We start from the raw sequence: 14,551 nt of genomic DNA on the forward strand, positions 1-14,551 counted from the left end.
CAGACCAATTTTACAAGGACTACCGTACTTGACAAATTATCTGCCCCCACCACGGATACGTGCTTTAAAAAATCTGCTGATCTGCTTCGCACATCAGTGCCACAGCCACAGCATCAGCAAATTACGGAAAGAAATCCAACGCCTTTGCCCTGTTCCAGCACCAGTAACGACATTGGAGTACCATGGTAAAGTGTTTGAATCAGCTGTCCAACCACTATGCTGGAAAGGTCCAAGCTCTGCACAGTTTGGTGCTGGTCTTGGCTCTATGCTCCTGCCCACCTAATTAAATACATACAGAAGCTGTTTATCTGAGGTCTAGCTGAGTCAGGTGTGCTGCACAGTGGGAAAACTCCCGTTCTGCAGAGCTGGGATTGGACACCCGTAAGGTCGATCAATCGCGTTCACTCAGTCCCACAGGGACACAGCCTCTGCGCAGGTTGGCATCTGCTCTGGTCTAGCATCCCCGATCCGATCCAGTTCATCAGATAATTACCAAGGCCTCTGGTGTTGGTTCAGGTGCATCAGAGAAGCAGAAAAAAATACTGCACGCTTCAGTGGGCAGGGAAGGAACACCGGTGTGGCTTAGTCTACAGGCTCACTCTCGGATGGGAGGAGGCTTCTGACTAAGTAAACAAATGCGCGCACGCATGTATGTACGCACACGATTGGTCGAGGCAGGTGTTACATTCCCTTAGGAACAAACCCATACCGCAGTTTGTGGATTAGGCTGGCTGCTTGCTGATTTACACTCATTTGGAGTGGCGTAAGCAGAAGTCTATTTAAAGCTCATTAGTAACAGAGACGAGGTCTCCATCACTGACTCAGCAGCAGGAAGTCTTCGAAGAGCAGGCGAATTATAGCAATAAGCAGCGCGCACTCCCTGAGTACTAATATTACCACAGATTGTCTTCAGGCCCTTCCAGGGTATTCTATAGGATGGGCGTGATCAGCCAAACCAGATCCTTCCCACAACAGCTGAGGCCATCTGAGCCACCTGTAACTACCCATGGTGACGAGGTGTGTAGGTGGAAGCCAACGATAAAGCATTGTTTCCCTCCTCCAAACACATGGAGACAATGACTAATATAGCCAGTATGGAATACAAGGTGGCAACAATACTAGTTTAAGTATAGTTTGCAAAAACAAACAAGATATCTTTCAGTAACAATACCCAAATTACTACTGTATATACAAATTTAATAAAGATTCAACTCAATGAAAATGATAGGATTTTAAAAAATTTATTTTCTGTATCGCTTAGTGATAGAAAACAAAAGACATGACAAGACTTGCACATATTATCGTGACATTATTAAATTGTTCATAACAGTTAAACATAATCTCATGGAACCCGTCAATATTCTATAGAACAGAATTATCATGCGATTCCATTTCATTGACTACACCTACTGTAGACTAGTCACTGGCATTTAAGTCGTCATGTTACATTATTAGTACACAGCAGTAGTATGTCGCACATAACTGACAGAAGCCAGTTTTTTGGTTGGAGATTAAACCTCAAAAACCCCTTTGTGCGTCCACTGCATCTTTTAAAATAACTTGCAAACACGTGCTTCAACCCAAGACAAAAGTAGGTTACAGTGTCCAAGTTACACAAAGTGCTAACAACAAAAAAAGAATAGTATTTTTTTTTAGCTAGGGACAATAGTGCATAAACATGAAGTACTCGTTTTGTGGTTTTTTTTGTTTGTTTGTTTTTTGATAAGGATAAGATAGAGCACCAGAACAGACCAGACGGCTGAAACCGCTGCACCTTATCGGTTACGATGAACTTTTCACTTGTCCACCAGGGAACACCGGCGGTGAGGGGAGCTCCCCACCGCCGGTTTAATGCCCGCAGCTCCCTATACCGATTTCCTGCTTGTACCTGTTTGTAAGGGTGTTCGCCTTGCGGGTGAGCTTGGCCAGAACAGTATGTAATCCATTCAAATGGAAGTGAAACAACTTCTCCAGGTCTTCGTCGTCCGGCTCAATGCGGGAAATTTCCAGGGCGGTCACCCCGAGCTTATCTTTCCGTCGCTCGTCGGCTTGAAGCACACCCCACTCGATATCGTTCCTAATGGATTTGAGGAGGACGTAATAACCGTACATGTCTCCGTTGTGGAAATAAGCGCTGGAGCTGTTGCCGGCGGTCCGCACGGGATTCACCTCCTTCGCCTCGTCTATTGGGACGTCTCTCAGCAGACTGGGCACCATCACCGTTTGGTCCATGTTATTCACGGCGCCAATGAAGCGGTTCATCGCGTTGAACAGGGAGTTCTTTTGGTTGTACGAGTCGCAGATCTGCATCATCTTGGCAGGTTTGGGGAAAGAAAACGTCCCTCGCAAACACAGAAGCCGGTAAAATAGTTCTGACTAACTTGGCTGGACGCAAGCCCCCGCGTAATTAGCTAGCTAAGAGGATAACGTCAAATGCAATTGCGTTATCCGCTTTAATTCTGAAGCGTAGCTATATTCCCAGATGTCAAATACTACAGTTAGCAGAACAGAGAGAGGCATATAGCTACAAAAAGCTACCAAAAAAGGAAGTTTTAACTTCTTAAAGCGAATCCAACTGTCGGCCAGACCTCCGCTGCCTTTATATCGTGTGGCTGGATGCGGTCTACGGCGCAGGTGACATTAAAGAAAGGGCGTTCCCTCCAGCTGTCACTCAACCGTTTCTTCGCAACTTGGGCTGTAACCAGATTACACTGACCTGAAATAACACAGAGGAAACGCAGTTTAGGTCTGAAGCTGCACCCATTCATTTCACACAAAATTCACACTCCAAAATATGTTAGGTTAACTAGCAACCTCTAGCTTGCTAGCGTTAGCATACGTGAGCTAGGGTGGATACCGTTAGCCGGTGCCACTTCCTCGGAGTCTGAAGAGAAGTCGGATTGTATAGTTCTGAAATAATAAGCAAGATCAGTAGAGATGTTGAAACTATACTGCTACAAACTACATCGCTAGCTCCAAATAAAGCAGCGAAAATGGAAACAGCAAAAAAATCGTCTCCCCACATTGATGGCTAGCTAGGTTAACTTCCTGACTAAGCCGGCCGGTGCCCCTTTCGAAATGTAGCTTGCTAACATTTATAGCTTCAATCGGCATTTCATCTGCATCTTAAACAATGCAACAAAAACCAACCTTCAGCGTTATTCCGTGTCGTCGGTGTCCAACAATGTTTACCGAAAAGTAACGGTAATTGCAGTCACATAACAGGTTTTTCCAAAGGCAGTCCTTCAATATTAGCCAAGAGCTCGTCTAGTGCAAAGGCTTCATAAATATTAATGAGAAAACGCATCAGCCCACAACGGCTTTTCACTCTAAGCCCAATCAGGATCGACTATTTTAATACCACATCGCCAAAGCTAATACTCAGCAGCCAATCATCTGTCGAAAACAGCCTGGCTCCAAGCCAAGCCAAGATCTCATGGACAATGACCCAGCCCAGAGTCGTATGCATGGAATACAGGATTGTATTCGCATCATAATTTCCACCGTAAAGCCTTTGTTCACACTATGCGTAGAGAGAACCCATCCTGATCTGCAGAATAATGACACAAAGATTACAGACAAGCCTTGAATTTAATTGCAGATTTCATACGGGAGGAAAATGATAACGCAACGTCCGGGTCCATTTTTCGAAGCACTAACGTATTTCGTAATTTTATTTTAATAACAGAATGCTCTTGTTCTAATTACCTAAAGTAAAACTAAATATTTAGAACTACTAAAGCAAAATTAGACAATTAGCAGTTTATCGTTAGTGATAGTTATAGCCTACCCTTAATTTAGCATATCTTGTTAACTGGAAAGATTTAATATCGTAAAACATACAAAGACTGGAGTTTTGAAACCTTGGGTTCACTGAGGTCACTTGTGTGTGTGTGTGTGTGTGTGTGAGAGAGAGAGAGATAGAGATAGAGAAATATGTTACAGGTGTGTATGAAACAGGTGTATGTGTGTGATAGAGAAATGTATGTGTATGGGCATGTATTGATATAAGGCTGTAACTAAATATGTGTGTGTACCCGTGTGGGTGGGTGTGTAAGCGAGAGAGAGAAATCGGTGTGAAATTTGTATGTGTGTGCTGATACTCCCAGCTACGCCTACATTACCCAGCTGTTGTTTTTCCCCTCACTAAGCTTGTTTCGTCTTTTAATAAAACAGCAATCCAAGAAGCTGGAGTGGTGTGCTACACATAGTACCTGCTTTCCTTGTAAGAGTTCCATGTTATATCACTTCCCTGTCTCTCATTAGGAAACATAGCTCACATGTACAGACGCATGTACACTTATTGCATCTGTACATTACTCCTATGCGTACTAAATGCATGTTTTCACAAGTTTTTTAGTCACACAAGATCACACAAAGGATATCACAGGATCTTAGTCTACTGCTTCTCTGACTCATTCACACACAGAGCTCACAAGAACAACGTACAATCACCTCTCTGTTCCTCTTATTTTGGCTCAGCATGGATCTAATGGTTAGGAATCAGAACTGTTACCTGCTACACTGGAAACGACTGCTCTGCCAAGTACCATAAAACAAGCCCTTTCCTGACTGAAGTGGTGCCCATATGTCATCTGGGGATGACGGTTTGTGCCACTTCACTGAGAAGTGCGCTTTCTACTGCACTTGGTGCACACGCACTTAAAATGTCCCTTATGCCCTGCATGCATTCTGTGATGTCAATTAAAATTTTGGTCCCATAATCCTCTGCCACTGGCCTGAGGCCAACTCACATGCATGGTTGTGCAATATATCAAACTACACTCATGCAGCAGTCCAGGTGTGGTGTGTTACGACACTGATGTGGTTTTCATCAAGTATGGTAAATGTGAGGGGCCCCCCCACATCAGTGTATGTGCACAAAAACATTAGTACACGTATAGATGTGTTTGGACTGTGAGTAAAAGCTCATTAACCGCATTTCAGGAAGTGACTACAGTATTGAATTGTACCCATTTGCTTAGTCAAAAACAGATAAAAGGTTTTGCAACATTTCTAAAGCTGAGTCAGTGTCAAAAAATTCCAGTGACAGATTTCACTGCAGGTGCCTTAAGGTGGATCCTCAAACTGAAACCTTACTCAAAAGGAGCATTAAGTCAAGTCATCATTCCAGATTTCAACACCGCACATCTGTATTAATTTCTAAAGTTTTATGAGTGTGTGTTGTGCCATTTTAAAATTTTATACACATTATTTTACTGTGTCATGTCTATTCCCTGACTGTGCTCGTAAGAGGGTGGAAGGCAATACTTTGCTCTTTTGCTACATAAGTAGTTGCATTGGTCACTCAAGATCTCCTTTTCCTCTACCTGGAGGCCGATATACTCAAGGGAAAGATGAACACAATATTTACTTTGTTAAACTTCTCAAACTTCTCCCTTTAACCTACTGCCCATAGACCAAAACTCTGACTTTACAACCTCAAGGTTTATCATTTTATTACGGATACAAGAAAATAGGCAAAAAACAGGAGGTACCAACCTTCACGGGTCAACCCAGTATGTTCCGTGTTTTTAAAAGCTATTTTTGTTAGCTTTCCTAAAATAAAAGCAGAGTGAAGCACATCTAACCTCACTTCCCATGTAACCAAACCCAGAAGGAAGAAACATGATCTTAAAAATAAGGGACACACATGCTCCCGCTTTTTTCTTAATATATGTGCACGAGCTATTTACAGAAATGCAGGAATCAGATCAATGTTCTTTTTAAACAAATAATAAAATGATGATGAGCTATGAACTGGTCGAAAAATGTTTAAATTGTCAATTTTGTATCTGCATATCGCATCCAAAGCCACCATCAGTCATCGGTCCATCACCATTGTTAAGGAAAAACATAACTTTTGGTCTATTTGGAGGAGAATGGCATGATGGAGCTGATGCTGTACAACCTGGCCATGTGGGATCTGTTGTCTGTTCCAAGCTAGCTGTGGAGGTCTTTTTCCTATGACAACCAGGCAGAAACACTGAAGTGACTGCAAACATTATTCCTGAGAGTAGATCAAGGAGTTACTGAAGAAGCCCTATGGTAGACTAACCACACCCAGAGCTAGTTAGTCACCACTAAAACATTTAAGGGTGCCAATTTACACACTATCTTATGTGAACTGGTAATGACCTACGCCACCACTAATGTAATTTGCAGTGAAGAAAAATACTAAAATATGTAAGGGCAAATAAAGACAGGGAGGTTTTATGTTCAGTTCACTTTTTCACTGCCCTACGACTGTCCGAATTAGCAGGAAGGCATCCATGTTGTCTCTCCTCACATCTAACCGGTGTTGCCAATTCCTGACAGTCTTCTTAAGCATTGTAAGCTAGACGCACTCTCGGTTACTTGCTAGTAATGTACTACCAAGGGAGGAAAAAGGTAATGTCTTTTAAAAAAAATTTTTTTACATTTCTATGCCTCACTTTATCAATTTTCAGTATAACTGTTAAATATTTGTAACATCACCACTGCAGCCACTTCCATTGTTTATCATCACAATCATCCCTGTAGTCATCACCACAGTCATCAAGGCCATTGCTCCTTATTATCATAGTCGTCGTCATCTTTGCCGCCAGTATAAACTACTTCAATGTCACCAAAATGCTCCTTTTTCACAGTGCTAACGCCCTCATCAACAAGATCACTGCTGGCGTCAATGCCATGCTGGTCCTTTTCGGCCTTGACGTTTCGACTCGATTCGTCCGGACCCTCGCGTAGCCCTCCTGAAGCCTCTGGGATGCTCCCCTGTTCTTCAAAAGAGGCTTTTAACACCATGCCATCCTCTAAGCTACTTAAAGTCGGTCTTCCGTGAATTCCCAGTATCCTGCGAATGGTGGAGTCGTGAACGCGGATGTTCGCTGAGGCGAGGGACGCCTGCAGGTCCTTGGAGGTTGTGCAAGGGTTTCTCATTACTTCTCGGATGATTTCTCGCCTCGCTCTCGGAGAGATTTTTGGGGGACGGCCACTCCTGGGCAGGTTTACAACTGTTCCAAATCTTTTCCATTTGCACAGTATAGCCCTGATGGTGGTTTTGGGGAGGCCCAGAGCTTTGGAAATAAGCTTATACCCTTTTCCAGACTGATGAGCCTCAACAACCTTTTTCCGGAGGTCTCCTGAAATTTCTTTGGATCGTGGCATTCTGTGCTTCCAGAACCTACGTGCTTGCTGCCACGCTCCAGCAGTGAAGTCCTGAACTGAGTCCAACCAAGCCAAAGTGCTTATCAACAGTATTTGAACAGCTGATCTTAATTATGCCGACATGTGCAGAAGGCTGCTTTCTTCATAGTCCATATCAGTATGTTTAATACAGAAGTAGGTTGTCATGGCACTACCGTGACCCGGGCAACGTATGTGTGTGTGTTCTCCCACTTTCCTGGTGCATATGCGTCCAGTGAGAAAGGAAGAGAGGCGCTCTGGAAAGATTATGCAAAGGTCACCTGAGCGAGATGCTCTGATTATTTATGCGGATCACGCCCTCACTGTACGTCAACATATAACCAGGGCGTTCACTCCATCTGCCAGTCTGTTCCTCAAATGCCTCGGCCTGCAGTCAATCAATTCTGACCTGGAAAAAGACAAAATCAGGTTTAGGCCTGATGTTACACCAAGCAGATTAGCTATTTGCTTTGATGTCTTGCTTTCAAAGCTGAAATCAGTAGACTGTAAACCCTAAAGCAAGTGGTTTAGACAAATATTATAAAGTGATTATTATTATTATTTAGTGATGTTGTTGCAAGTACTGATTAACGTTTTCATTTCAAATGAAGTCAGGGGTCACATATTATACTTTTAGGACAGAAGTACATTTCTATGCATTTTGACCTACCAACTGTAAAATCAAAAGCCAGTTGGGCAGTAAAGACTGGGGATATAACTGATCAAACTGGCTGTACAGCCATATATCCTGCAGCTTCTTTTATGTGCACAACCAGAGAAGATTTGCTGCACTAACGGTATCGCCTGTACTGGGCTAGATGTCTATATAATATCTGTTTCAGTGGTTCTCAAATCTGGTGCTAAAACTCCACAACATTGCACAGTTTAGACCTGACTGAGCAGTTGTGATTCCTATGGTTGTAGCATAAGTGTTAGAGAACGGGTGTATAGAGGTATATCGCGTAATAGTCCATAAACAGAGCAACCTCTCCCAAAAACTAGAAAAGCAGTGGAAATGTAAATACCAAATCTAAAGAATTCAAAGTGGGTTAAATGAGTGTTTGGTTGAACATTCAAACACAGAAAATCTGCTCATCAGGAAGTATTTCCACAGTTACAAAATGCTAACCCAGTTGGCTAGCTATCGCCCTACAAACCCTTCTCTTTTAACGTTCTGGGTCCAGTACCTCATACTTCGCTGCTACGTTACAAAGATCCTACCTTTAGCATTTTATCTTCTCCTCAGGAAAATTAAACTATAGTTAAGTCCACGGAAAGGTTATCTGGTAGCTTGTACCAGAATAATAAACCATCTCCATCTCCTGAGGGTCCCTGGGAATCAAGGATGCGCTCGGGGAACGCAGATTTCACACAGTTGCTCGAGGGTCCAAACGGTGTGTGTGTGTGTGTGTGTGTGTGTGTGTGTGTATGTATATATATATATATATATATATATATATATATATATATATATATATATATATATATATATATATATATTGCGCTACTCACCTTAACAGGGGCTTTATACATTTTGCAAGCGACTGCGTTACACGAACGCAACTTCTCGTTACGAGAGGAAGAAACGTGGTTGGCATGTAGTGGCGCTATATTGTGTTGGCTCGAAAGTTGTGTCTGATGCTCAGTAGTAGGCATATTTGAATTACATCGCTGTGATAAATAAGACTTTCGATGTAAACCTAATCATCTCATAATAAAACACGCATATTAGCGACAAGAGAATCAAGGAAAAGAAAATATTACACAAATATCATCACAGGGTAATACCAAGTCATTTCAATTTCATGAATATCAGTCTGTCCAGTAAGAAAGCATAAGCGATTGTGATTTAGTTTTACCTGCTTTGGTGCACTGGAGAGGCAACAGCATGACAAACACCAAAAAGGGACTTGTTTTGCAGGTGGTGCCCACAGACAATTATTCTCTCTTTATCTTCCTGATTCTTTTCTACAGTACTGTAGTTTTGTGTTTTGTTAGTGTCCTTGTCAAAACTGGTATTGAGGTGGTAACTGCAGCCCATTCAGGCTGCACAGGTCCTCCAGGATGGCACATACATATGTGTCATTGCAAGGTTTGCTGCATCTCACATCACTGTCTCAAGAGCATGGAGGAGATACCATGGGCCATTATACCAGGAGACCTGGACATAGCCATAGAACGACATCATCTCAGCAGCAGGGCCAGAATCTGCTCCTTCGTGTGTGGAGGAACAGGAGGAACACTACCAGAGCCCCACAAAATGACCTCCAGTGGGCTACTGTGATTATTTCTGACTAAATTGTCACAAATAGACTCCAAGAAGGTGTTATTTTGAATCCGACCTTCAGTGGGTTGATGGCATTGGTTTCCACTGACCGTTACGTCATCTTGTTCTCAACAAAGTACACAGTTTATATCACTAAAGATTTACAACTTTCATTCATCAAGATCCAGTGTGTGATTTGGGTGTTTCCTTATTTTATTTTATTTTTGAGCAGTGTATTTAGGCTATAGTTTAAGTTGCTCTATCTAGACCTTTCATTAAAAAATACTATAAATTGTTTTCACATGAATAAAACAGAATTTTATGTAACTAGTTTAACTGTCCACTAATATGGATACCAAGCATTAAAAGAGTAAAACTTCATTTAAAAAATCTAAATGTCATCTATCAGTACGTCTGGAAACAGACTGGAGAATAACACAATGGATTCTTCACCCTGTGTATTCACCTCAGCATTCCATGAACAGGAGGTGGGAATCATTATTCTTGTATCTTCTCTTACTGCCACTGATATTCATTAATAGCAATTAAAAATAGTAATTTTTATAGATTTTTAAAAATATTTCATAATTAAAAAAAAAAAATGCAACTCTTAATTACAACAAATATCATTTTGTACAAATATACTATTATTCATTTACACAACTTAAGAAATCTATCATGTGCAGATGCTATGTTCTTCAATTTATACCTGTCATACCCTTCTCATCAACCAGGGTCGCAGTTCTAACAATCACATCTCACAATCACCCATCCGTTCACACTCATCGGTTTATTGAATGATTCCCTGCACCTGTTCCTCATCTCACAGTCCTATTTAAGTCCCACAGGTGCACATCTCCAGTGCTTCACATTTGAACCTCTATAGTCAATTGCGAAATCTGCCACACTAGTGTTTATGATGTTTGTTTGAACTGTTATTCTGCTGATGTTGCTTCAAGTGTCTAATTTCTCACTGTGTACACAGCAATGTCAAAAGTGTGAAAAAAGTGAAAACTACTTCTAATGATGCTAATCATGTTCATTAGAATTGGTTTGATACAATTTATTAACCTGATTAGGCCTTTTTCAGTAGCAACTTTGAATATACCTTAAAATGAACTATTATTAACTGTCCATAAGTATTGACAGCCTGTTTGGCCCATCGATCCAGCAGACTGGTGTTTATCAGAAGGCAGGGGGTTAACTCTGCACTGCAGAGTTTGATGTTTTTCAAACTCTAATACATGTCTTTCATCTTGTGTAACATGGAAAACCAGTTCCAGAGTGGATAATACAGGAGAACCAGGAAGATTGTTGGACATGTAGGATTCCTGTGGCAAAATCAGTAAACGCAATAATTCTGTAAAAACAGACGATTGTGTAGACTTTACAGTCTGCATAATGCGACTTCTGCTTCCAGCTGCACCCTCACTGTTATAGACACACGCTGTAGGACTATAAGAAACTTTGTTGGGTGTTGCACACCAAACTTTGTGCCAAAAAGGAAAAGACTGATGTAGGTCTTAACCACAGGAACAACAAGCAAACTTGCTGAACAATTTCACAGATGCATTGCTATAGGAATATGAGAAGATGAACAAAATCACAATCCACCAAAACCAGTGTATTTTAAAAGATCAGTGTTACATTTTACATTTCAGTGTTGCATATCATGGATGGGGTGTTTTCAAATAACTTTTCTTAAATACACAATGCTCTTGTGAGCAATCATTCTGCTGCTTTTTATAAACTCTGAACAGCTAGCAGGGTACTTTGTTGTAGATGGTAACAATAACGAGGTTACCATCTGTAGTGATGTTACTATCGGTAAGCAACAAGGCCATGACTCCAGGGACCACAAGAAGGAAAAAAAAACATATCAACATGTCAAATGACTCATTGAGAAGCAATTATAAAATTGATGAGCATGCCACATTCAGTGTAAGAGCAATAATAATAATGTAAGCTAATTATAATTCAAAGATATCATTATACTTTAAATAGGATAAGTAGGGTCATAAAAAATAAACACTGTCAAAAACTGTATTTCATTGCTGTTGCCCTGGGTACGGCCATCCATAGTCAGACGCATAACCTCTGGGTCTGAAAAAGCGTCCCACGTTAACATGATTAGTGCACAGGCAGTGCCTTACTGGAGTTATACGCTCCTGAAATGAGATGTCTGGTTAAACCCAACAGAGGAGTTCTCCAGTGCTAGCAGTAATACCAAATGTGGCGTTTGTTAATCTGAGGTTAATGTGAGCTAGATCAACTGTCAGCACACTTGAACCTGGTAATTGAGGTGCTCAGATTTTCTGATTAGATTCCTTAGAACATCTAGCAGTGCAGTGGAAGAGAAAGAAACAGCAAATAAAAAGCCTATAGACTGAGGGGTGGTGTTAGTAAGGGCCAGTGCAGATGTGATGTTAGGATGTGACTAGAGGTGTGTTTCTGTAACTGTTCTGTCATTTTTTAAAAACCGTTTCATTCAGTTACACTCAGAAAGTCCATTACAGAGGCCATATCCTACATTTTTCTTTTATATAGTTCCTTGATGTCAAATTACATTTGTGTGGCTTTATGTTTCAAAAACAATCATAATTCATTTTTACCCAACCATTTTCCAACCTCTCTTTATCCCTTAGAATTAAACTGTCTGTTTCTGTTACTGCCTTTTGTGCTAACCATAAACTAGAAGTCTTTGAAAAGACTCTGAGTATAATTTTAAAAGACTAAAGTCTGACAACCTCTCATATCTAAAGTCATTGTGTCATTTACAGTTTTTAGTGACAGACTGACTCTGCAAAGACTGTGGATCTTCTAGGGTCATCATTTGCAAGACTGTAACTAGAGTACTTTTGAGATTACTTTCCATCCTGCTTCTTTTGGAAATTTACAATAAGAGAAACTTGAACAATGGAGAAGAAACTGAAGCAGCTTTTGGCCACAGCTGCCCTTGTGTGCAGTGGTTTGTTCTGGGAAAAAAAAACAAAAAAAAACAGCCAAAATCAAAAAGACAAGAACCAGGGCTTCTGAGGACTCGCAGGAGTCGTGTTTCATCTACCCACCGGAGAGAAGTATAGGTTTCTGCAGACCGTAGGTGTGAATGTGACGAAAGATGGGGCATGTCAAAAGGTTACTCCTATAGGCCAAAAAAGTGCCAAAAGGTTACTCCAATTGGCCGAAAAAGTGCCAAAAGGTTACTCCTATTGGCCGAAAAATGCTGTCTGTTACACAATGAGACAAAAAAGGTTACAGGTGTTGTGTTCAAGTCTAATTCCACAGCAGAATCTTTAGGTCAATCTAGGTCATTAAAAGATGCAAATATGTACCATCTGACTGGGAAAACAGTAGCATGCTAGCTAATACATTCGAGGAGCGATCAGCTGGCTGGCTAACTAGTAGGATGCTAACTAAAACAGTCCAGAGGGAATCGCAACTTGCAGCATTAAATATATCTTTGTAAGAACTTGCTTTGGGTAATCCACTCATTAGCTGCATAATAGCACAACACTTGGCAGAGAACTGGGTCGTCGATAGTCCCTGTAAGGATATGTCCAGAAATCACTAAGGAAGTTACATGTGTAATATTAAACAAATGATTTTATCAGAACATCTACATGAGAAAATGAGAGACTTAAAATAGCTATCTTGATCACCTTACACCAAATGTTCAAGATGATGGTACAGTGTCATAACTATGGCAAAACCCTCATGATTTCATTTTGACACTGGAAATTTATCTGTGACAGTGAAATCACTTGAAAAGTCGTTTGGTGTAAGGCCAACGTAAGGCGAATATAAGATAAATGAGCTCTGTTCTGACTGGCTGCCCTGTATTATGCCTCATTCACAAAGCCCTCAGATGAAAAACACCTAACCATACATTCACGCTAGCAGGTGACCAGTCACTGATGTTGTCCCAGGTTTGTCTGTGTGCTCAAGTCTTTTTGTGTTTTGAAATGTACACTGTTCAGGTCACAACAAATGTACAGTAAATACATCTTAAAATAGCTAGCTAGCTAGTTTGAACACACAAATCAATATGATTTGACTCATAGCTAGACAAGTTAGCTACCCTATTGAGCTATTGAACTAAATTCAGAGAGTCTAGGCTGTGGTTGGTCTGTGTAATTTGCTGTAACCAATCATTTAGAACTGTGCCATTGCATCATAATTAAATAATCGCCCCTCTCTCTTAGGAAATGATTGGTCGACTGTCACTCTGTCAACCGCTAGCGTAAACAAAAAAGTGTAAGGGGGTGGGGCTAAACTACTGCGAGAGCAGACGGTGATTGTTCTTGTGACATCAGAGAAACCGTTATTTCGAAACAAGCTGTTTTTGCATCTTAGATTCCACACACAGAATCTGTACGGCCTGGTGGAGTGAATGGTGTGTTTGAAGCTTTAACAGTATTTGCATATTACTTCAAAATTCTTTATTTCAGTAAAGCAAGGGACATTCAGTTTCCTGTGATTGGTGCCCTTTGATATTCCGTGTACGTTTCTCTCTCAGCTCGTTTGATCTGCATGTAGAAAAGCACAAAGGTTAGAATTAGGTCCTGAACACAAGTCGCTGATTAATAAACAGTCTTGGGGAGCCCCGTTTGTAGCCTCGGTTCGCTTCAGACTTTGTGGGGTGAGGCTTCACGCGGAGCAGAGCACTCATAAATATTTATGTGACAACACATCAATCCGCAATCATTCATCGCTCAACAATCAGAACGGAGCTTATTGATTCAACAGCGAGGAGGGCAGCAGTCGGCGCCAGGAAAGGGGGCTGGCTCGGGGCCAGCACGTTTATACCAGCGGCTTCACGCTGCGTTTGGATTATGCTCATTTGGTTCTTTGACTAAAGGTTCCACCGTAGTGACCTATAACGCAGTGTTTATATGCTACACCTATTGATAACATGCAGTTTCTTGTCATAGTATAAATTCATGAATCTGTGCAATTCTGTACAACGCCGCACTGTGTAAAGTATGTTAAAGGGTAGAGTAATGACCCATCACTTAGCGCGACTTCGTAGATCGATGACTTAAAACAGAACACAAACTTTATCCAGTTGGACAGTTCTGATAACTCGGATCTTATTGTTCGCTTTTCCTTCCTGTTGTT

The 14,551-nt window shown here is 41.2% G+C and overlaps 1 protein-coding gene across 1 annotated transcript; it reads right to left on the bottom strand.

Annotated features, from left to right (window-relative positions):
- Positions 1–1,222: 1,222 nt before the first annotated feature.
- On the bottom strand, positions 1,223–8,494 carry mid1ip1b (MID1 interacting protein 1b). Its single transcript, XM_027023386.2, has 4 exons — positions 8,389–8,494; positions 3,151–7,576; positions 2,858–2,910; positions 1,223–2,716 (listed from the first exon to the last, which is right to left on the bottom strand). Exon 4 carries the CDS (start codon positions 2,311–2,313, stop codon positions 1,849–1,851), a length of 465 nt encoding a protein of 154 aa, XP_026879187.1. The 5' UTR covers positions 2,314–2,716; positions 2,858–2,910; positions 3,151–7,576; positions 8,389–8,494; the 3' UTR covers positions 1,223–1,848.
- Positions 8,495–14,551: the final 6,057 nt, after the last annotated feature.

Source organism: Electrophorus electricus, chromosome 21 (assembly GCF_013358815.1).
Source record: "Electrophorus electricus isolate fEleEle1 chromosome 21, fEleEle1.pri, whole genome shotgun sequence".
Classification (NCBI taxonomy): domain Eukaryota; kingdom Metazoa; phylum Chordata; class Actinopteri; order Gymnotiformes; family Gymnotidae; genus Electrophorus; species Electrophorus electricus.

What these genes read in the sequence shown, in the direction of transcription:
- mid1ip1b (XM_027023386.2), bottom strand. Translation starts at nt 2,313, where the DNA reads ATGATGCAGATCTGCGACTCGTACAACCAAAAGAACTCCCTGTTCAAC.